Below are 18,431 nucleotides of genomic sequence, written 5' to 3' on the forward strand. Positions count from 1 at the left end.
AAAAACAGAAAGAACTTTTTTATTTTGAAAGATGAATATTTTACTTTACATTAAATGTTAGATGCAAAAAAAAAATATAAAAAAATGTATAAAAAAATGCTAAGACATAAAAAAATAACTCTAAACAATCTATATATATATATATATATATATATATATATATATATATAGATTTCTTAAAAACACAATAAATGATATTATGATATATATTAAGGAAAATGTACATTTTTGCCCCTAAACTATTTTTGAATGCAAATAAACTATTCAAGTTTTTGAAACTTGAACCGCGTTACATGTTAATTTTAATTCTCTAACTCGTTCTGGTTTTTTGACTGAGTCAACTCAGTCTTTTTTTAAGTTACAAAAAAGCTCTCTCTCTCTCTCTCTCTCTCTCTCTACACTGTTTCCTAAACAGGGAAGGCACAAAACCCAGGAGAAGCTCAAACGAAGCTAACATCAAATTTGATGAGCAACACAACAACAAAAATGAATCAAGCTGAAGTATAAGAAACCGAAGAAAAAATTCAGGAGAAATGTAGAAAGGTGGATAACAAAAAGCTGGAGGGTGAAGAAAAAGGTAAACCCAAAGAACTAATGCTAAAGCATCAACTACAGCAGATGATACTGCAGAAAAAAAATAAATCAAAATATGAACTTAAAATAATGAACCAAAGTCTCTGACTCAATGGACACAATTCAAACGAAAACATACAAGACTCAGTGAATATGACTTAAATCATTATTAGAATGTGGTTTCCAATTCCATATATGGCACTCAATTAAAGAACAAGCTATAGACATCGATATTATAAAGAAGCAAAAACACAATGAAAATTGAAGTCACCATAATTTGCAAAACAAAGGCACAACTTTTCCATCCATTAGTAATACCAATGCCCAATCTCACTCCTAATGTAGAACTGATGATTAACAAAAACAATCACTAATAGAAAAAACAACCCCAGTTCAGTGGCTCAATTCTAACATACTCGATTCCACAACTAAAATAGCACTTACAAGAGCTCATTAAGCTGCAATAAAAGGGTAAATGTGATCTTCGCTGCACACGTTAAGGGCAAAAATGTACCTTTTCCCTATATTTTTACAGAACAACTACAAAATTTAAGTTATTATTAATGATTAAAATTTCCCACTTGAGATCAATAGAACTAAAACCCCAAATCTAATAAAACATACATGTGGATTAATTCACTATAAACAGGGGAAACCCACTTTACAATTAAATACGTCCTAAACAAGGCTTTGCGCAAATCACAAACAACATCGCATATGAAGCAAATAATAAACACATCAAACAGACATCATACTCAAGAAATCTTGCACACAGTCACAAGTATGTATAGCAAAAAAAAAAAAGGAAAGAGAAAGTATAGGCAAATCCCATTCACATATGAATGCATCTTCAATCTCAGGTACAAACCAACCATTGAACATGTTTAACTATTTGAAACTTTGGAGCAAGATTAAGAAACAAAGTGTATTTACCATTATTTCTATAAGATTTATTTAATCTTTAACCCTTATCAAGTGACGTAAAAATCCCAGCAATCTATTCATTAGTACCAACAAATATCTAACAATTAAATCAATGAAAGAAACTCAATCTCCAAACCTGTATCAAAAATCTTTGCTTTTGGTCCAAACCTGTATTCAAAAACTCGTTAAAGAGAAAAAGAAAGACAAATCAGAGAACATGTCCCTATAATTCTTCAGAACCAAAATTTAGAACAAAAATAAGAAAAAGATGATGATGATGATGATGATGACGACGACGACGATGACGATAATGATGATAATGACGATGATTATGAAGATGAAGAAAATTCGGACCAAAACTCTATTCAGAAGAAGAACAAAAGAATCTAAGAAGAAGAAAAAGAAGAAGAAGAAGAGTCAAAAAATCAGAAGAAATAAGGCTATGTTGTTGGAGGGAGATGTTAACGTTGGGGTCCTCTTTTATAGATTTTTTTTTTTTAAATTCTAAGTTACCGTTTGAACACTATGGATAATTACAATTTGCTCCTTAATATTTACTATGCTAACTAGGCCTTATTTTTCATTATTTTTGTTGCTAAAAAGATAATTATTATTTCCCTTAACATTTACTAATCAGTACTTTCTTTCATTATATTGAATGCCTTTATTTTGTATAATAATATGCAAGTTCTCTGTTAATTTCTCCTTTAAGAAGTTCTTTTTAACATTTTTTATTTTTTATTTCAAAAAAGAAAATATTTTATATTTTTAATTTATAATGCAAAAATATTCCAATTTAATAGCAATAATTAAAATTTTTTTAATAAATACTTACCTTATTATTCACCAAATTTAATTGAATTATTTAGTATAAGCTAATTAATTACTAATTTATTATATTAGTTAATATATCTTTATACATACGTCTGAAATATGAAGTTTTAATCTATCAAAAAAATTTTAAAAAAATAAAATTTTAGAATAATTATTAAAATTATTATATGTTTATATTTAAATTCCTATTTAAGCCGGTTAGTAATTACTTTTGATAATACTTTAAAACTCTTAATAATTATCCATAGATTTAGTAATTACTACAAAAAAGAAATTTATATATTTAAACAAATCTAAGCCACATCATCTACTTGAGCTAGCTAAATTAATTAAATTTAACAAGAGAACTCAATCACACTAATTGCACTTACATTCAAAAGCCACACAAAAACAAAAAAAAAAAAAAAAAACAAAGGATACACACACGCACAAGCGCAGGCACAAACTGAAACACACACGCGCGGGAAACTCTTTTCTTTTCCCTCTTCTAATTTTACGATTGTTCTATTCTTGCTTCTCATAATCAAACCGTTTACTTCTGACGAGTTATTTCGTAAATGAAACAAAAATATATAGAATTTTATTTATAAATTTTAACATTCTACGGTAGTTCTTTTAAATGGCTTATGACAATAATTTTATATTTTTATAAAATATTATATTTATTTTTCATATAAAATTTAATTTCATTGTCACATAAATTTTGGGATTTATTAAACATAAATTGTATATTCGTTAGGAGTACAACGTAGGTTTTTTGAGAATTTACTATTAAATAATTTAGTTATAATCAATATCATCATTAAGTATTGATTACAGTTTCATCGAATATAAAATTTAGATTCATCACTTGTGAATTGCAAATTTATCAATTTAACATGTAAATTTATTTTTAATTTATAATTTTTGAACTATAATTGTGATGAACCTATTTTTTATAATTTATGAATTTTTTACTTTTAACTTATGAATCTATAATTTTCTTTTTATAAATTTCTAAACTGTAATATATAAACTTCAAACATACGAGTAATAAATTTATAGTTTATAATTTATGAATTTTTATTTTTAACCTATGAGCATGTAGTTTTATAATTAATATTTATAGTTTTTACTGACAAACTTGTGTATATGACTTATTACGGTGTTTTGTAATTTATAATTATAAATATGAAAATATTAATTTTAATATTTAATTATTATTATAATTATTATATTTTTAGAAATTAAAGTATTATTAAATAAGATGTAATATATATGTATATGTTTTTTTAAAACCTAAATTTTGTTGACATGTGTACTTATATTTTAACATATAAATTTTTTATTTTTGACATGTGTACTTATTTTTAACACATGAAATTTAAGTTTATATATAATTTTGTAGTTTTTTTATTAATTTATTGATTAAATAAATTACATTCCCAATTAAACACTAATTCTAATATTAAAAAATAAAATATTAATTATATTTTAAATTTGTTAACTAACAAATTATTTTTCTAGTTAAATAATAATTCTAATTCTATCCTAAAAATAACATATTAATTATATTTTAATATTATATTAACTAATAAATTATTTTTCTAACTAATAATGACTCTAATTCTATCCTAGGAGACAATATATTAATTATACTTTGATTTTATATTAACTAATAAATTAGTTTCTAATTATAAGATGATTTTAATTCTTAAAAATAATATTTTAATTTATTTTTAATATTATACTCAATAAAAATTAATTTTTAATTAAATTATAATCTCTAATACTAAAATATAGTAATATCAATTTTATTAATAGTATTAATTTATGTAGTATTAAATAAAAATAATAAACATCTTTAGAATAATTTTTATATTATTATACTAGTAAAGTTTTAAAGTAATAAAAGATTAAGAAGAATATTTAAGAATAATTAATTTATTATTATTTTTAAAAAACTATAAATAAATATGAAATATTAAAATTTCTATTAAGATTTATTTATAATTTTAATATTATAATCAAAGTAATAACAATGGTCATGCAATGTACATGTAAACAACTAGCATAATTTAAATATAAATATACTAAAGTATTATTACATTTTATATTTTTATAAGAATTTGAATTGTTATTAAAATTTCATGTATATATAAGATTTAATTTTAATAATATATAATATTAATATTATTTTAGCATATTACTAAAAGAAATCTAAAATAAGCTAAAAATAAAATATTAAAATAAAATATATAATAATAAATTATCAATAATAATATAATAAAAATAAAAGACTATAAAAAATATTATTTACTCAGTGTCAGAAAACTTTTAATATTTTAAAAATATTATTGCACAGGATTCCTGAACACTTGATATAGAAAACTCATAGTTTTAATATTTAGTTTTGGACAAATCTTAAATTTGCACGAAAGAGTTAAATATATATAATTTAAATTATTTTAATAAATAAATTTTTAAATTTGTGTATAAGAATCAAATAATCAAATTTAATTTTTTTTAAAATAAATTTTAAATTTTAATTAAATTATAAAAATTAAAAATAAAATTTATTTTATTAATTTACTGATATAATATCTAATGACGGATTATACGAACGTATTTAAAAATTTTAAATTTTAAATTTAATTTATAAAAAATAACAAGAATTAAATAAATTAAATAAGTCGAATTGTAACTTTCTTAATAAATAGGTTTATAATTTATTATTTTTAATTAATTAAATTTATATTTTAGATTTTACCAAACACGCTCTTGTACAGTGCGTCTTTAATAATATCAATAAATTAATAAAATAGATATTATTTTTAATTTTTATAATTCAATTAGAATCTAAGAATTTAATGTTATTTTATCTTTTAAATAATTAAATTAGATATATTTAATAATTAAATATAAGTTTAATAAGTTATTTACTGAAAAATTTAAGTTAAATATATTTAATTCTTAAATATAAATTTAAAAATTTATTTACTAAAACAGTTTAAATAGACTATACTTAATAATTGGACACAAATTCAGCAAACAAATTCACCCTATGTGCCTTAGTTTTGCGTATGTTTATGTCTATGTTTAAACCATAAAATATTTATATATGTTTTTTATTTATTTGTTTTAGTGTGTAAATCAAGATATAGTAATTTAACACGGCGAGAGAGAGAGAGTAGAGAAAATATCTCCGGAAAATAGAAACCAAAAGAACTGTTTTATCTGTGAAGAGTGTGTAGTCAACTGAAAAAAACCGAACGAAGAGCAAATGCCAATTGCTCTGACGAATTATTGCCATCTTCCTTCTAACAAGAATTGGATGCCACTCATTTTACCCAGAAGAAGATTGGCTCTTGTTGGGTCTCGCTTTCTTTCTTTCCATGCAAACGTCATGCCCCCAATTCTAGTATCAGGTACTTATTTTTTGCCTTCACTTGTTTAAATTGTTTTTTTTTTTTTGAAATTGATAAAGTTTGGGTTATTGTTTAAGCTAATGGGAAAGAGTTAGAAGTGGATAAAGTTAGTGTCTTGAAGAAGAAAATGGAGTTTCTTGGAATTAACTGTGACCGTTCTTCCATACCTGGAAAATTCAGTCACTTGCTTTGTCCCAAGGTATTTTTTTTTTTGCTTTTTCTTCGTAATATGATAATATTATTATTTTGTGATGGATATCTTCTAATATTCTTAAGAGTACACTACCTACTTCCCATCAAAGGGTATTTTGGATGTATTGACTGCTGCAAAAGTTTTGGCATTTTGTGTATTGGTATTGGGTATTAGTAGAAGTTCGTTAGCTTATTCAGGCCATGTTTAAGTGTTTGGACAGGCTGTTTGTAATTTTATTTTGATTTATAATATGGTTTTGGTAACGTAGTGCAAGGGTGGCAAATCAGTGGAGAGGAGTTTGTCTTTACATATCATCCAAGATGCGTAAGCTGTTCGTACTAGGTTTTTTCTTTTTTTATTTCATATGCTTGTAAATGGATTTAATTGCGAGTTGACTTCTTGGACCATATTTGAAGTTTATGCTGGGATGTCTTTAGGGATTTTGCAATGTGGAGATGTTACCGTACTTGTTGTGGATGGGCAGGACAGGTGAGGCAATGTGTGTGTGTGTGTATGTTCTATTTCTATTTAGATTTAGAAGATTGGAATTGGTAATTTTTGGTTTATAGGCCTTTGCAGATGACAGGGCGACTAACGAAGGAATGAACATAATGTTAAAAGTCAATACCTCTAGGCAAACGACATCAGAGGGCATAGCACTAGAACCACTGGGTGAGAAGGTATTGAAATTGCCTTTGTTTTTTTCCCTTTTACAAAGTTAAATTTAGATAGTAATATTAGATGCATGAGTGTGCTTTTTCTTTTAAATCTTTTCATGCATACAGTTAGGTCAGAGATTCTCTGGATGCATTTCTTAGTAATCTTCATAAGATAGCAAGACCAACAGTATTATTGTCCATTCCTCAAAATTTGATGGAAGGTAGTTGGATCATATTTTAAGTGAAAATGTGATAAACCCTTTTACTGCTCCATATCCTAAAATATTTCCACAATTAAGATACAGACATTTAGAACTACTCATCTTTTCTTTTTCAATTCTTTCTTTTTTAAATTTCTAGTCCCAATATAAATTATTGACATTCCCACTGTTGATTTTTTTTTCCAGCTAATTGCATACTTCAGTGATAGAGGGATATCTAAGGAAACCCTTCGGAGAAATTCTGTCATGCAGATGGCTGCTGATCAGGTCCCTAAAGTTTTGTCATTGCACCATTTTTTATTACCTATTGTGATTTTATGAGATAAAGATTTGTCTTCATAGATCCTTCCCTTCACGGGGTAAGACTGTTTGGAGTTGATGATGATGTAGTAGCTATGAACATTATGCCAAAATATTAGTAGATGTTGCTATTTCTTGCCTTTGGGTTATATTCTTAAATGTGGTCATTAAATTCTAATAGGAGACAAATATTTTTCAATCATTCTTTTGAGGGAGTGAGTAAAAGAAGTATTTGTGTTTGGTAAATTGAGGCAGTCAAGTTGGTCATGTGAGTTTGTGTTGAAGTAAGCTGCAACATGGGTTTCCCTGGATTGACTTCTCCATGTGATTTGAATTTACTAACATTTCTTTCTAATATTTCAGCATACCTAGCCTATGGTCTTGTTCTCTGCTCCGAGCTATTACATTCCTTAATCACTTAAGAACTGAGTAATGATGAATATTTCATGATAATGGTGAAGAGTGAATGCTGATGGTCATTTATCTATACCTGAAAGAAGTTTGTTTGAGAGCCGCAAAGAATAATTATGACAAAACATATATATGTATATCTATATATATATATATATATATATATATATATATATATATATATATATATATGAAATTTTTATTTGATTATGAGATTTCATATTCTTTTCACTTCACATATTTCAGTAGCTGTGCAATTATAAACTAAGCCCATTAGAACATGGTTCTGGTGTACACCGTCACGTCTTTTGGGCTGTTAGTTCTAGAAGATAAATCCATTCATTTTTGGTAACTTTAATGTCCATTTTCTTATGGTACCCACATGTTTGTGATGTCAAATATTATCGGTTGCTTATTAATCAGGCCGTGTAATAAGCTTGAATTTTAACTCAAGCTTCTAAATGGTCCTTAAAAGGAATGACCTATGAAATTTGGGCTGAAGATGACTTCTTTGGTGTTTCCATTAATTATTTATTTAATCTTGCATCAATATGCCTTATGCCTACAGTTCTTGGATTTTTCTCTTTGATTATCTGGTTTATGAATCAAGATGGATTCTTATGTAATTGCTTGAATTTTCTGATTTAAACATTAATCATTTTAGGATTTCCTACTTTATGCTTTTACGTTGACGGCAATGTGATTGCTCATAGAATTCATATTATGTGAGCTGGTAGGCTTAGGTAATGTTGGAGTTCCACATTTTAAGCTACTTTCTCAATCAAGTTCTTATACCTCATAGCTCCTTCTTTCATCAGTGCTCTTTTACGAATATTTTTCCTTACCATCTGTCTCAATCACTCGAATATTGGGAATCTGATCCCTTTAAACTATTAATGATTTCAGGATGTCATTGCTTTTACTTACAGACAAAATCGAGTTCTTGTTGGTTGCAAGTACCGGACAACGGAGAAAAAGTTTTGGCAGGTATTGTCCTTACACTGCAGTAGTAGGAGGTGTTATGATAATGTGGTGGAAAGACTAAACTAGACAGGACCATGAAAGGAAAAAAAAAAAAAGAGAGAAAAAGATAGATATTTGCGGTTTACAATATTCTTTCAGTCTGTAGAGAACATGACTTAGTGATAGCCTGCAAAGCTCTACATAGACCTTTATAGAAGATGCACCCTTTCACTACACAATGAATTCTATTATCCCATTCAAAACTGATATTCAGAGTCAAAATGTAGTACTAAGATGTAGAAGCTTAACCTAAACCATCAAAGCAAAACTTATAAATTAGGCTATGTTTTGATCTCCCAAATTCATGTTGACGGCAGTTCCTTCCAAGCAGTAGTGGCCTGTTAACTTTGGACATGTAGTACAGAAAGGATTGAAGATACAATCAGAAAACCAAAAATGAAGTATTAAATTTAACTCTGAATAAGATATCTCTTCTTATCACATTTGCTTTTAAGCAAATGATTGCTCAAATTATATAGTTTTTTTGTGATTAATAATGTAACCTCTCGTAAAGTTACATCTTAGATATGTGCGTATGTCTTTTCTGTCTCATGAAGATCCATACCGATAGATAGAGGCTTTGGTTTATCTTGAAATGAAGAAGTATAATTTGGGATGTGATCAACTCGAGGTGAGTTGAAACAATGCCAGGCTCAAACTCGACTCGACTATAAGACCCAAAGCTAGAAACTTGATTTGAGTTTGATTGAGCCTTATTTTTTAAGCCCAAGCTTGACTCAGTGGATATACCCAAAATGATCAAACTCGATCCTGATCAACTCGATATTTAAATTTTTGACAATCGCAATAATAGAATTTGAATAAGCTCGATTGAGTTCGAATAAGCATGATTGAATTTGAATGGTAAATGTAGTTGCTATGATATTTAAAATGTTAAAAGCTTAATTAGGCTTGCAAACTTCTCAAGCCTCGAACTGGGCTCGACAATCTACTCCAGTAACTCAAGCTTGACTCTATTAAAATTGAATCTATCTTGAGTATTTTTCTAGGCAATCTCAAGTAACTCATGCTTTCCTTTATAAAAAAGGATACGCTAAGGGAATTTTCCCACTTGACTCCATTAAAATTGAGTCAATCTTTGAGTATTTTTCTAAGCTAGCTACATCATAACAGCATAATAACTTAGCTATATAGGACAAGTACAACTTCTAATACCCTCTAACATCTTCCCTCACGCTTATGGTGACATGGAAATGGGTAGGGTCCAAACCTGTCATCACATACCATGATAAATGAGCTTGGCTAAAACTCATTCCTAGGGTTGGCAATTTTTTACACGACCTGATTAAACGACATGACATGATACATAGTTAAATAGGTTTGAGTTTAAGATAAACAGGTTATGGTTAGCCATTTTTATGTTACATACGTATCTTGAGACAACATATGACACGAATGGCCAACCCTACTCATCCCCAAAAGTTAGTTGAAAGTAAGAGGGTGCCCATCCACTTGTATACATCATAATAGCCCAGTAACTTAGCGATAGGTGACAAATAGAACTTCTAATATTAACAAAGAACTCATCTTACATGCCCGTTTGAGAAATAGCACATCAATAATATCAAACATGGCATTTTGAGATTCATGGATAGTTTGACTAATTCATGGGTTTGTTCTTCATTAATTTCACTTTTAGCGTTGTATTTTCTGTTTGTAGGCTCATGTACATAGAAGGAGGTGATGACCTTTAGTAACTGAACTAAACGAAAAGAGAGGTATCGTAAATTAGTAGGTGATCTACCAAATATGCATTACTAGATTCTTATATCCAATTCGAACAGAAGAAAAAAAGAACTAAAGAAAGAAAACACTTTTGACTGACTGGACATCATCATCCTGTCATGATCTTATAATAAAAAATGACTATGTTCTGATGCATAACACATTGAATTTCTGCTATTCTTTTTCAGGACAAGGGCACAGAAAAATGGTTATATGGGCTGGATGACATAAATGAAACCACAGAAATTATAATTGTAAATGCTGTCACCTTATTAGCATTTTTTAACCATTTATTTGAATCTCTCTCTCCCTCCATGATTGCAATTTATTTCTTTGGTTCTGTCAAAGGTTGAAGGGGAAATAGATAAGCTTTCAGTGGAGGAAGCTGGCTTTCGGAATTGTGTAAGCGTTCCTGGCGGTGCACCACAAGTTGTTTCCACTAAAGATGTGCCACCATTGGAAAATGTACGAACTGGATAAGAAGCTTTCTGAATCATGCCTTTGCTTTTCATGAATTTATTTTGTTTGTGCATATGTATTTAGTATTGAACAAGCAGCTTCCAATTGGTTTATATGACAATGTACTTTTCCATTAAAATTTGGAGTTGCTCTTACCATGTCCAGTGCATGAGAAATTACTATTGTCAACAATTTTGCACCCTGAAGATATATGAACTTTGTGGAAGATTCTATTTAACAAGACATGAAAATTTACTTCTCCGCTTTTTCATTCCTAAGAAAAAGGATAAATCTAACAATAACTTCCCTGCTAATTTCCTCTTTTCTCTTAATTTGTCTGTGCATATGCAAAGATAGGACAAAGCATATCAATATCTGTGGAACTGCAGAGATTACTTGGATAAGGTGTGAACCTTTTGAGAAGAGCTTGAGTTGGCAATGTAAAGATCCTTTGAGCTTTTCTTCTTACCCTCTTTGTTTCTTTTTTCCCTACATCTTTGAGGTTTCTCGCATTATTCTGGCAACTGATGGTGACGTGGCTGGGCAAGCGTTGGCTGAAGAGTTAGCACGCCGGCTAGGAAAAGAAAGGTGACAACCATCGCAAGGTTGAAGAGCTTTTAATTGTACTTTAACACTTATGATGCATGCAGAAATTGGTTTTTTTTTTTTTTTTTTTATGGGTGGTCAGTAGAGTAAAAATGTTCCATTGTTGGCTGTCCCATTAGGAGTTATTCTGTTCACTATACTTGAGTTTACTAAAGGGTCAATGTTTTTCGCAAAAAAGTGCTTAATGAGAGAGGAACAATCCTTTGATGGTCTTAAGATCATTAGCTTCAATATCTTCTATGGTTCAAGGTACTCTTATTCTCTATGTGGTTTCTTTCTATCAGTCTTAGTGAAGCTATTTCATCTTCTTTTGTTACTGGTTTTTCTTCGTTTTACTTTACTTCATGTGCCCTTCACTGAGAAACTTATTATCAGCCACCCAATCTCAACATTGGATCTATCAAGCATGTTAGAGTTATTAGTCATTTTTTACCCTTACTTTTACTGCACAAGATCATGGAATGGCAGACTGTGTGTTTTATCATTAAATTGGATGATCTGAAATTATGATATTATGAAATTTAGTATATACAATATCTTCAGTACTACACTTGATTTCAGGTTTTAAGCTATTGCAACCATGCTGTGCATTCCAGAACTTGAGGGATTTTTTTCTTTTTCTTTTGTTGTTCAGAGTCCAGAATGCTTATTTCATTTTCTATTCCTCTAGTATATCTTATGCCAAAATACTTAAGATTTATTTGTTATACGTCCTTTGTCCCCAGATGTTGCATTGTACGATGGCCGAAGAAAGATCACTCCCGCTGTTTCAAAGATGCAAATGAGGTTTGTTTGTTATCTTTTGACTTTCAGTTCATTGACGAGCATTTGAATATTGACTGACCCGGATGTTTCTGAAGATTAAGGCTCGAATGCTTGGTACTAAGATGAAACTGAAAAATCAAACATAAAAGGAAGTAGCATAAGTTAGGCTTTACATCTCACCATGGGGTTAAGACGAACAAGAAGTTCCTCTTGTAATCTAAGATGTTAACTAGGATGATCAATTTTATGTAATCAAGAAAAGAGGGAAGACATAAGTAATTTACTAAAATAAATGAACTTCATTGGCATTTTAAATATTTTTCATGCATTGGAGGAACAGCTATTCAAATCATAGAATGAAATTAACATAAGCAAGGGGGAGAAACAAAAACATAATTGAGATGATAGTATGACATTTAAGCCATATATCTAGCCAGTGAGTGATTCAAGAATTGATGAACTTCGACTGCAGGTTTTCCTGCACTTAGAATCATTAGTTCTTGTTTGTTAGCCACCCTCGAATGTAACCTTTTTATGCTGCCAAGTTAGCATATTTTAACATACCTCTTTTAAGAAATTGGCAAGCTCTTCTGTTCAGAGTTGGTCAGGGGTGCTTATTCTCTCTTTGTTCCTGTCCGCAGGTTCTGAAGTGTTTAGGGCCAATTGCTCTGAAGGAAGTAATTGAAACTGCAGAGCTATATCACTCGCATGCCATAAGTCAGGCTATTTAAATTTTGTGCTTGAGACCAAAAAAAATAAATAAACACATTCCATATAAAGTAGAGGGATTGTACACAGATTTTGAAGCCATTGGCAGGGATTTGAAGATTTTGCAGAACTGCATATGAGACCTACATGTATCACCCATTGTTATCCTTATTGGTAATGAAGAAAGGATATCATTGATCTGATGTGCTTTATTCAATTTTACTGGTGTAAGAGCTTTTATCTTTTTTTAATTAAAAAAATATGTTCTAAAAGAACTGCTACTTATTTCAAAAGAAAAGAAAAAAAAAAAAGGAAAAAAACAAGGAAGGGGATGTTTGGAATTGGTTACTTTTTATTTTATTTTTTGAGTTTTGAAAATTACTTTTACAAAAATTAAGTAATTGACATTTTTTTGCAAAAGATTTGAAAAAAATAATGAATAAAAGATTAAAAAAAGTAATATATTAAATAAAAAAATTAAACATCCAACACTAATTTGAATTACACTCTAAATTCAAGCATTATAAACGGAAAGAGAAAAATGGGCTCGATTCATCCTTTTTTAGTTAAACGATAAATGTTCTAAAAGTTATTTATAAGAAATTATATATAAATCTTAAACATTTAAAAAATAATCTTAAGAGATTATATAGAAATTATATATATATAAATTATAAAAAATAATTAGTAAGAATATAATTGGTCAATTCAGTTAACTATTAATCTTTTTGAATTAGAATCAAAGAATCAGTTAGTTAAATTATTTTTGAAATAAAACCCAAAATCATATTGAGCAGTGAGTTACTTGATTTTTCAAATTGCTTTTGTTCTTTTTATGAAAATCTAAATTCTTGAAAATTTAAAGTCTTGAAATTCATAATTTCAAACTTTATAATTTTTAAAAATTTAGAATTTATTATTCTTAATAAGTAGATTTTAAAATTCTATTTTTCATATTCGAAATTCCATTAATCTTTTCATATTAAAAATTAATTTGATTTCATAATAGATTGAAATGATTTATATATTTTAATATTACAAAATATGCTAGTCCATTTATTATTACAATGTTCTCTACCGTAGAATTCGGCTTTCAGGGTCAAACCGGCGTATTCTATAAGGAAGGCGGCGCAAAAGAGGCTTGAGGACTTGTTAAGAAAGACGGCAAGTGCCGACGAAGAGGGGGAAATGAAAGGCGTTTTCTGATTTGATCTTACATATTACAAATTACAATCAAAAGTGAAAATAAAAAAAATTAATATAGAAAAATAAGAAAAATAATTTTTTCAAATAAGAATTTTTTATTATTAGAAAAAAATTAATCAAACTAAGAATTTTTTATTTGAATATATAACTTTAAACCTTATTTTTTGAGTTTAGAGTACATTTAAAAAATCTAGGTCAAGAAGTTCTTAAGAGTTATCTTTGTTATGTATCTAAACTTTATCTTTTCTAAATTTAAATTCTTATGATGAATTTAAATTCCAACCCTCAATTATATAAAAAAATAATAGACTTTTGTGAATTTCTTACAACACTTCTGTCATTATTTTTCTATTAAAAGAATAAACCCTTAATCAATTTATGTTCCTACTACCCAATATTAGTTTCACATGACAAGATCTCATCATTTACATTTGCCCTTTTTTCAGCTTTTCTTTTATTGTAATCTCTGATATATATTCTACTTTATGTTAGTTGATCATCAATATCACTTTTCTACATATCCTCTGCCACTTTCCCTATTTATATAATTAGACTCTTCATTTATTGTAGAAGTGGCCTCGTTTACAACCTCTATTCATTAACAATAAAGCTACATTTGATATAACATAATGAAATGTAGCGTAATCAATTATATAATATAATATAATATAATGTAATAATCATTTTATGTTTGGTTATAGAAAAAAAATATATGTAATATAATTACAATTTTAATTTTAATATTTAATTCATTTATAATAATTAGTGTAGAAATAAGATGTTAAATAAATTATTTAAAAATAATATTAAAATTTATTTTTTGAATATAAGAGTCTCCGGAATGTGATCATTGTTCGTCGGAATTTAGCTATTGGTTGCTAAGTTTCTTTTATCAAGTTGGAATTCTATTTAATTGTGTTCGGTTGAATTTTTTTAAATAGATAGCTGAAACTATTCGATGATATGGCCTGAATTTGAAGCTTTTTGGCTACCATGAATAGAATTCTAATTTCGAGAAAAGTATTATATCTAAATCATTCTTCGGGGAACCATAAAGATGTATGGTTGAGACAAAGTTGCTCTATAGTGTATGATGGATAATCTAGTAGAACTAATAGAATATTAACAATTTTTTTAGTTAATTATCCTATAAAAACAATACTTATGAAATGATTAGATGCATGTTGAAAGAATATTTAAGATGCTTAATGAGTTTGTAAAGTATGATGAGGAAGCTAATATTGTGCAGGTCGTTATTGATAATGGATCCAATTTCAAATTGGTTAGTGAGCTCTTATAAGTAAAAAGACCTTATTTGCATGGGAGTTCATGTGTAACACGTCACATTGATCTTAAATTGAAAAAACTTTGAAAAAGTAAACAAAGTTTCAGAAGAATTTGAAAAGGACTATCAACACGATAGGTTACATAAATAATCATTAGGGTTTATTGAACTTGATGAGAGAGTTTATGAAACAAAAAAGAACTCACTAGGCTAGGAAATATAAGATTTGGTACTTGTTATCTCACACTAAAATACAACCACTAATATAAAAATTCATTAAGAGTTATGTTCACTTGTGAAGAGTGGGTTGTTAGCGAATAGGTAAAGAAAGCAATAAGGAAGTATGTTGTGGAAATTGTTGATGCCAAATATTCTTAAAATTATGGGCCCTTTTATTTGGGTTCTTAGGTTTATTGACAATGAGTGAGGACCGACTATGGGTACTATGTGAAGCTATAATTGAGCTAAGTAAGCTATTTTAAAACTTACAATAGAAATGAGAAAAAATACAAAGAAGTTTTTAAAATTATTGATGAAAGATGGGAATTCCAATTTCATCAACTGCTATATACATAGTAACTTTTTAAATTCAATTTCTTTTGGTAGATTTTTACTAGGTTTGGTGTATACACCATAACTAATAGAAAGGTGACACGTATGTATGAGTGTTTTACACTATAGTATTAGATGATTGATACATACTCATCGTTTAAAACTAATTAATATGTGTCAATATCGGTTTGGTGTATAAATAGGGATATACACCAAATTTAAGTAAAAAATTTATATATTTTTTTTAATAACAATCCAAGTATAGAGTTTGATACGAAGATGATAATAGTACTTTGTTTTTATATTAAGAAACTAATTGCAGATCAAATTGTATAAAACAAAATCATAGATGAATTATTTCTGTAAAAAAAAGTTAAAAGTCTTTGTGGCGATCTAGTGGCATGATCATAAAAGATAAAAAGTCCAGATAAAATATTAGTACATGACTATATGTATAGCCTATTATTTCATATAAGCTAAACATTGATTAGTTAATTAAATTATTTTACAGCTGAATAGTGGTAACTATATAATAGTATTGCTCCAAATCTTCAATAATTAGCTGTTAGAATTCTTAGTTTAATATAAAGTTCATTGAATTATCAACGAAATTGGAGCGTCTTCAAAATAAGTTTGTTCTCATTATAGAATTCTTAATTATTAATCAAGTATTCTTACTTTTAAAAAACATGATATAATTTTTAATTTATAGGAGGCTGAATAGGCCGTGGGCTACACAATAGAGGGTAGCCATCTCTTTATACTCGTCATAAAAGACGAAATCTCACTTGGTGTAAAAATGAGGATTTGAATTCAAGACCTTCATCTCTTAAGAGCAATCGCTCTTGCCATTTGAACTAGATTCATTAATTTAAATCCATTTCAAAAACATTAGAAATAAAGGGATACATACACCCATTTACTTTATTTTAAAAAATTCATATAAAAAAGGAATACGCTTGTACAATGAAGACTTGTTAATTGTTTAGGTAAATTTAACATAAAATCCTACCATAACCAAACTCTCTAGTACACCTCCAATATTAAACTAAATCTTTCTATACTATAATTTCTATATAAGTTTAGTGATTCATTAATATAATTAGGTTTTGGGTTATTTGTAAAAGGTCTACCCTAATGCCATCTTAGATTCACCCATAAATCCATCATATTGTCAATAAGTACAAATAAAATAATAAAAATTTAAGTTGCAGCCTGTAGGAAATACAAAATAAAAAACAATTTCATTGAGCATCCTAAGACATTATTTTAGAATTACTATTTTTGTATAGAAATTTCAATTTTGTCAAAAGTACCTAATGGATATTAACAAAAAAAAAATTAATAACAAACAAACCACAATAAAATTGATATACATAATATCAAATAAATTTATCTACCTAATGCTTTATGAAAGCAGTACAAAATACTTTAATAATATATTTGGTTGAAATTCGTAAAAAAATTCATTTCATTTAAGAAAAAGATATAAAAGAGAAAATAAAATAGAAATGATAAAATTAAAAGAGATATTTTAGTATTATGCAATATATGAACAAACTAATGTGAAATTTATTTAAAAATTTTATATATTTTATTTAAATTTATTTAGCTATAATCAATTCTATATAAATTTAATTATGTAAAATAGTAAATTAACTTTTATTCCGTTTAAAACATATAAATTTTAGATTATAAATAAATTTTATAAATTTAATAAATTCAATCAAACACTACATAAGCAATAAAATTCATTTTATAGGAAGATTGATTTTAAAAAAGATAATGAATTGCAGAATTATACAATTTTCAATTAAAAAAATATAGTGTTTTAATGAGATACAACTGAATTAATAAGTTTAATGTGATTGCTTATGATTCTTTACTCTACACATGTTAGGCAAAGCATTCTGCATGCACTCCTTTCACAAGAAATAAATATTGCATTGGGGAAAAGACATTTTAGATATCTAAATGGTAAAACAAAATACACAAGTGGACTAATTTGCAAAATTTAGATGTATTGTGTATGTATTTGGCAAAACAAAATGCAACATGCATATTATACAAACATTATGCTAATATGTAATTTTTTTAATATAATTAATTCATTAATTAATAATTGTTTTATTAAATAAGAATCTTAACTTAAAAAAATAATATTTTGTTTTTTCTTTTAGTACTACAACAACTAATAAATCGATTTTTTAGTTAGATAATAATAATTAATCTTAAAAAATATCATATTAGTTATATTCTTATTATGATTTTATGTAGTTAATTATATAAAAATATAAATTTTTAATATAAATATTTATTAATATTAATAATACATTACTTTAATACATAGATATTTATTGATATTAACTTTATATTTGTTATTTACTAATATTAATAACTAATAAATTAATTTTTTAATTAAATATATAATTTTAAAATAAATAATTTTATACTTTCAATATTATATTAGTTAATAAATAGTTATTTAATACAAATTATATTTATAATCTTAATTCTCTACATAGTAAATACACTAATTTTAATTTTTAAATCTTTATA

General features: G+C 27.2%; 1 protein-coding gene across 4 annotated transcripts; it reads left to right on the top strand.

The window, feature by feature from the left end:
- Positions 1–5,478: 5,478 nt before the first annotated feature.
- Positions 5,479–13,032, top strand: LOC8265542 (primase homolog protein). 4 transcript variants are annotated; one of them, XR_001535489.3, is made up of 13 exons: positions 5,479–5,738; positions 5,816–5,937; positions 6,200–6,255; positions 6,369–6,420; positions 6,501–6,611; positions 6,998–7,078; positions 8,429–8,509; positions 10,480–10,545; positions 10,640–10,756; positions 11,108–11,155; positions 11,253–11,355; positions 12,082–12,142; positions 12,763–12,885. XR_001535489.3 is itself a non-coding variant. In XM_002523099.4 (13 exons), exons 1-13 carry the CDS (start codon positions 5,594–5,596, stop codon positions 12,850–12,852), a joined length of 1,116 nt encoding a protein of 371 aa, XP_002523145.3. In that variant the 5' UTR covers positions 5,482–5,593; the 3' UTR covers positions 12,853–13,032. The 4 variants fall into 4 exon arrangements, 3 of the variants coding, with proteins under 3 accessions (XP_048229381.1, XP_002523145.3, XP_048229382.1); XM_002523099.4 differs by having other exon boundaries at positions 5,482–5,738; positions 11,253–11,338; positions 12,763–13,032; XM_048373424.1 differs by lacking the exon at positions 8,429–8,509 and having other exon boundaries at positions 11,253–11,338; positions 12,763–13,032.
- Positions 13,033–18,431: the final 5,399 nt, after the last annotated feature.

The sequence above is a fragment of the Ricinus communis genome, chromosome 4, assembly GCF_019578655.1.
Source record: "Ricinus communis isolate WT05 ecotype wild-type chromosome 4, ASM1957865v1, whole genome shotgun sequence".
NCBI classification, from domain to species: domain Eukaryota; kingdom Viridiplantae; phylum Streptophyta; class Magnoliopsida; order Malpighiales; family Euphorbiaceae; genus Ricinus; species Ricinus communis.

What these genes read in the sequence shown, in the direction of transcription:
- LOC8265542 (XM_002523099.4), top strand. Translation starts at nt 5,594, where the DNA reads ATGCCAATTGCTCTGACGAATTATTGCCATCTTCCTTCTAACAAGAAT. An exon ending in GTCACTTGCTTTGTCCCAAG is followed by an intron (nt 5,938 to 6,199) that starts GTATTTTTTTTT and finishes TTGGTAACGTAG; the next exon opens with TGCAAGGGTGGCAAATCAGT. An exon ending in CGGAGAAAAAGTTTTGGCAG is followed by an intron (nt 8,510 to 10,479) that starts GTATTGTCCTTA and finishes ATTCTTTTTCAG; the next exon opens with GACAAGGGCACAGAAAAATG.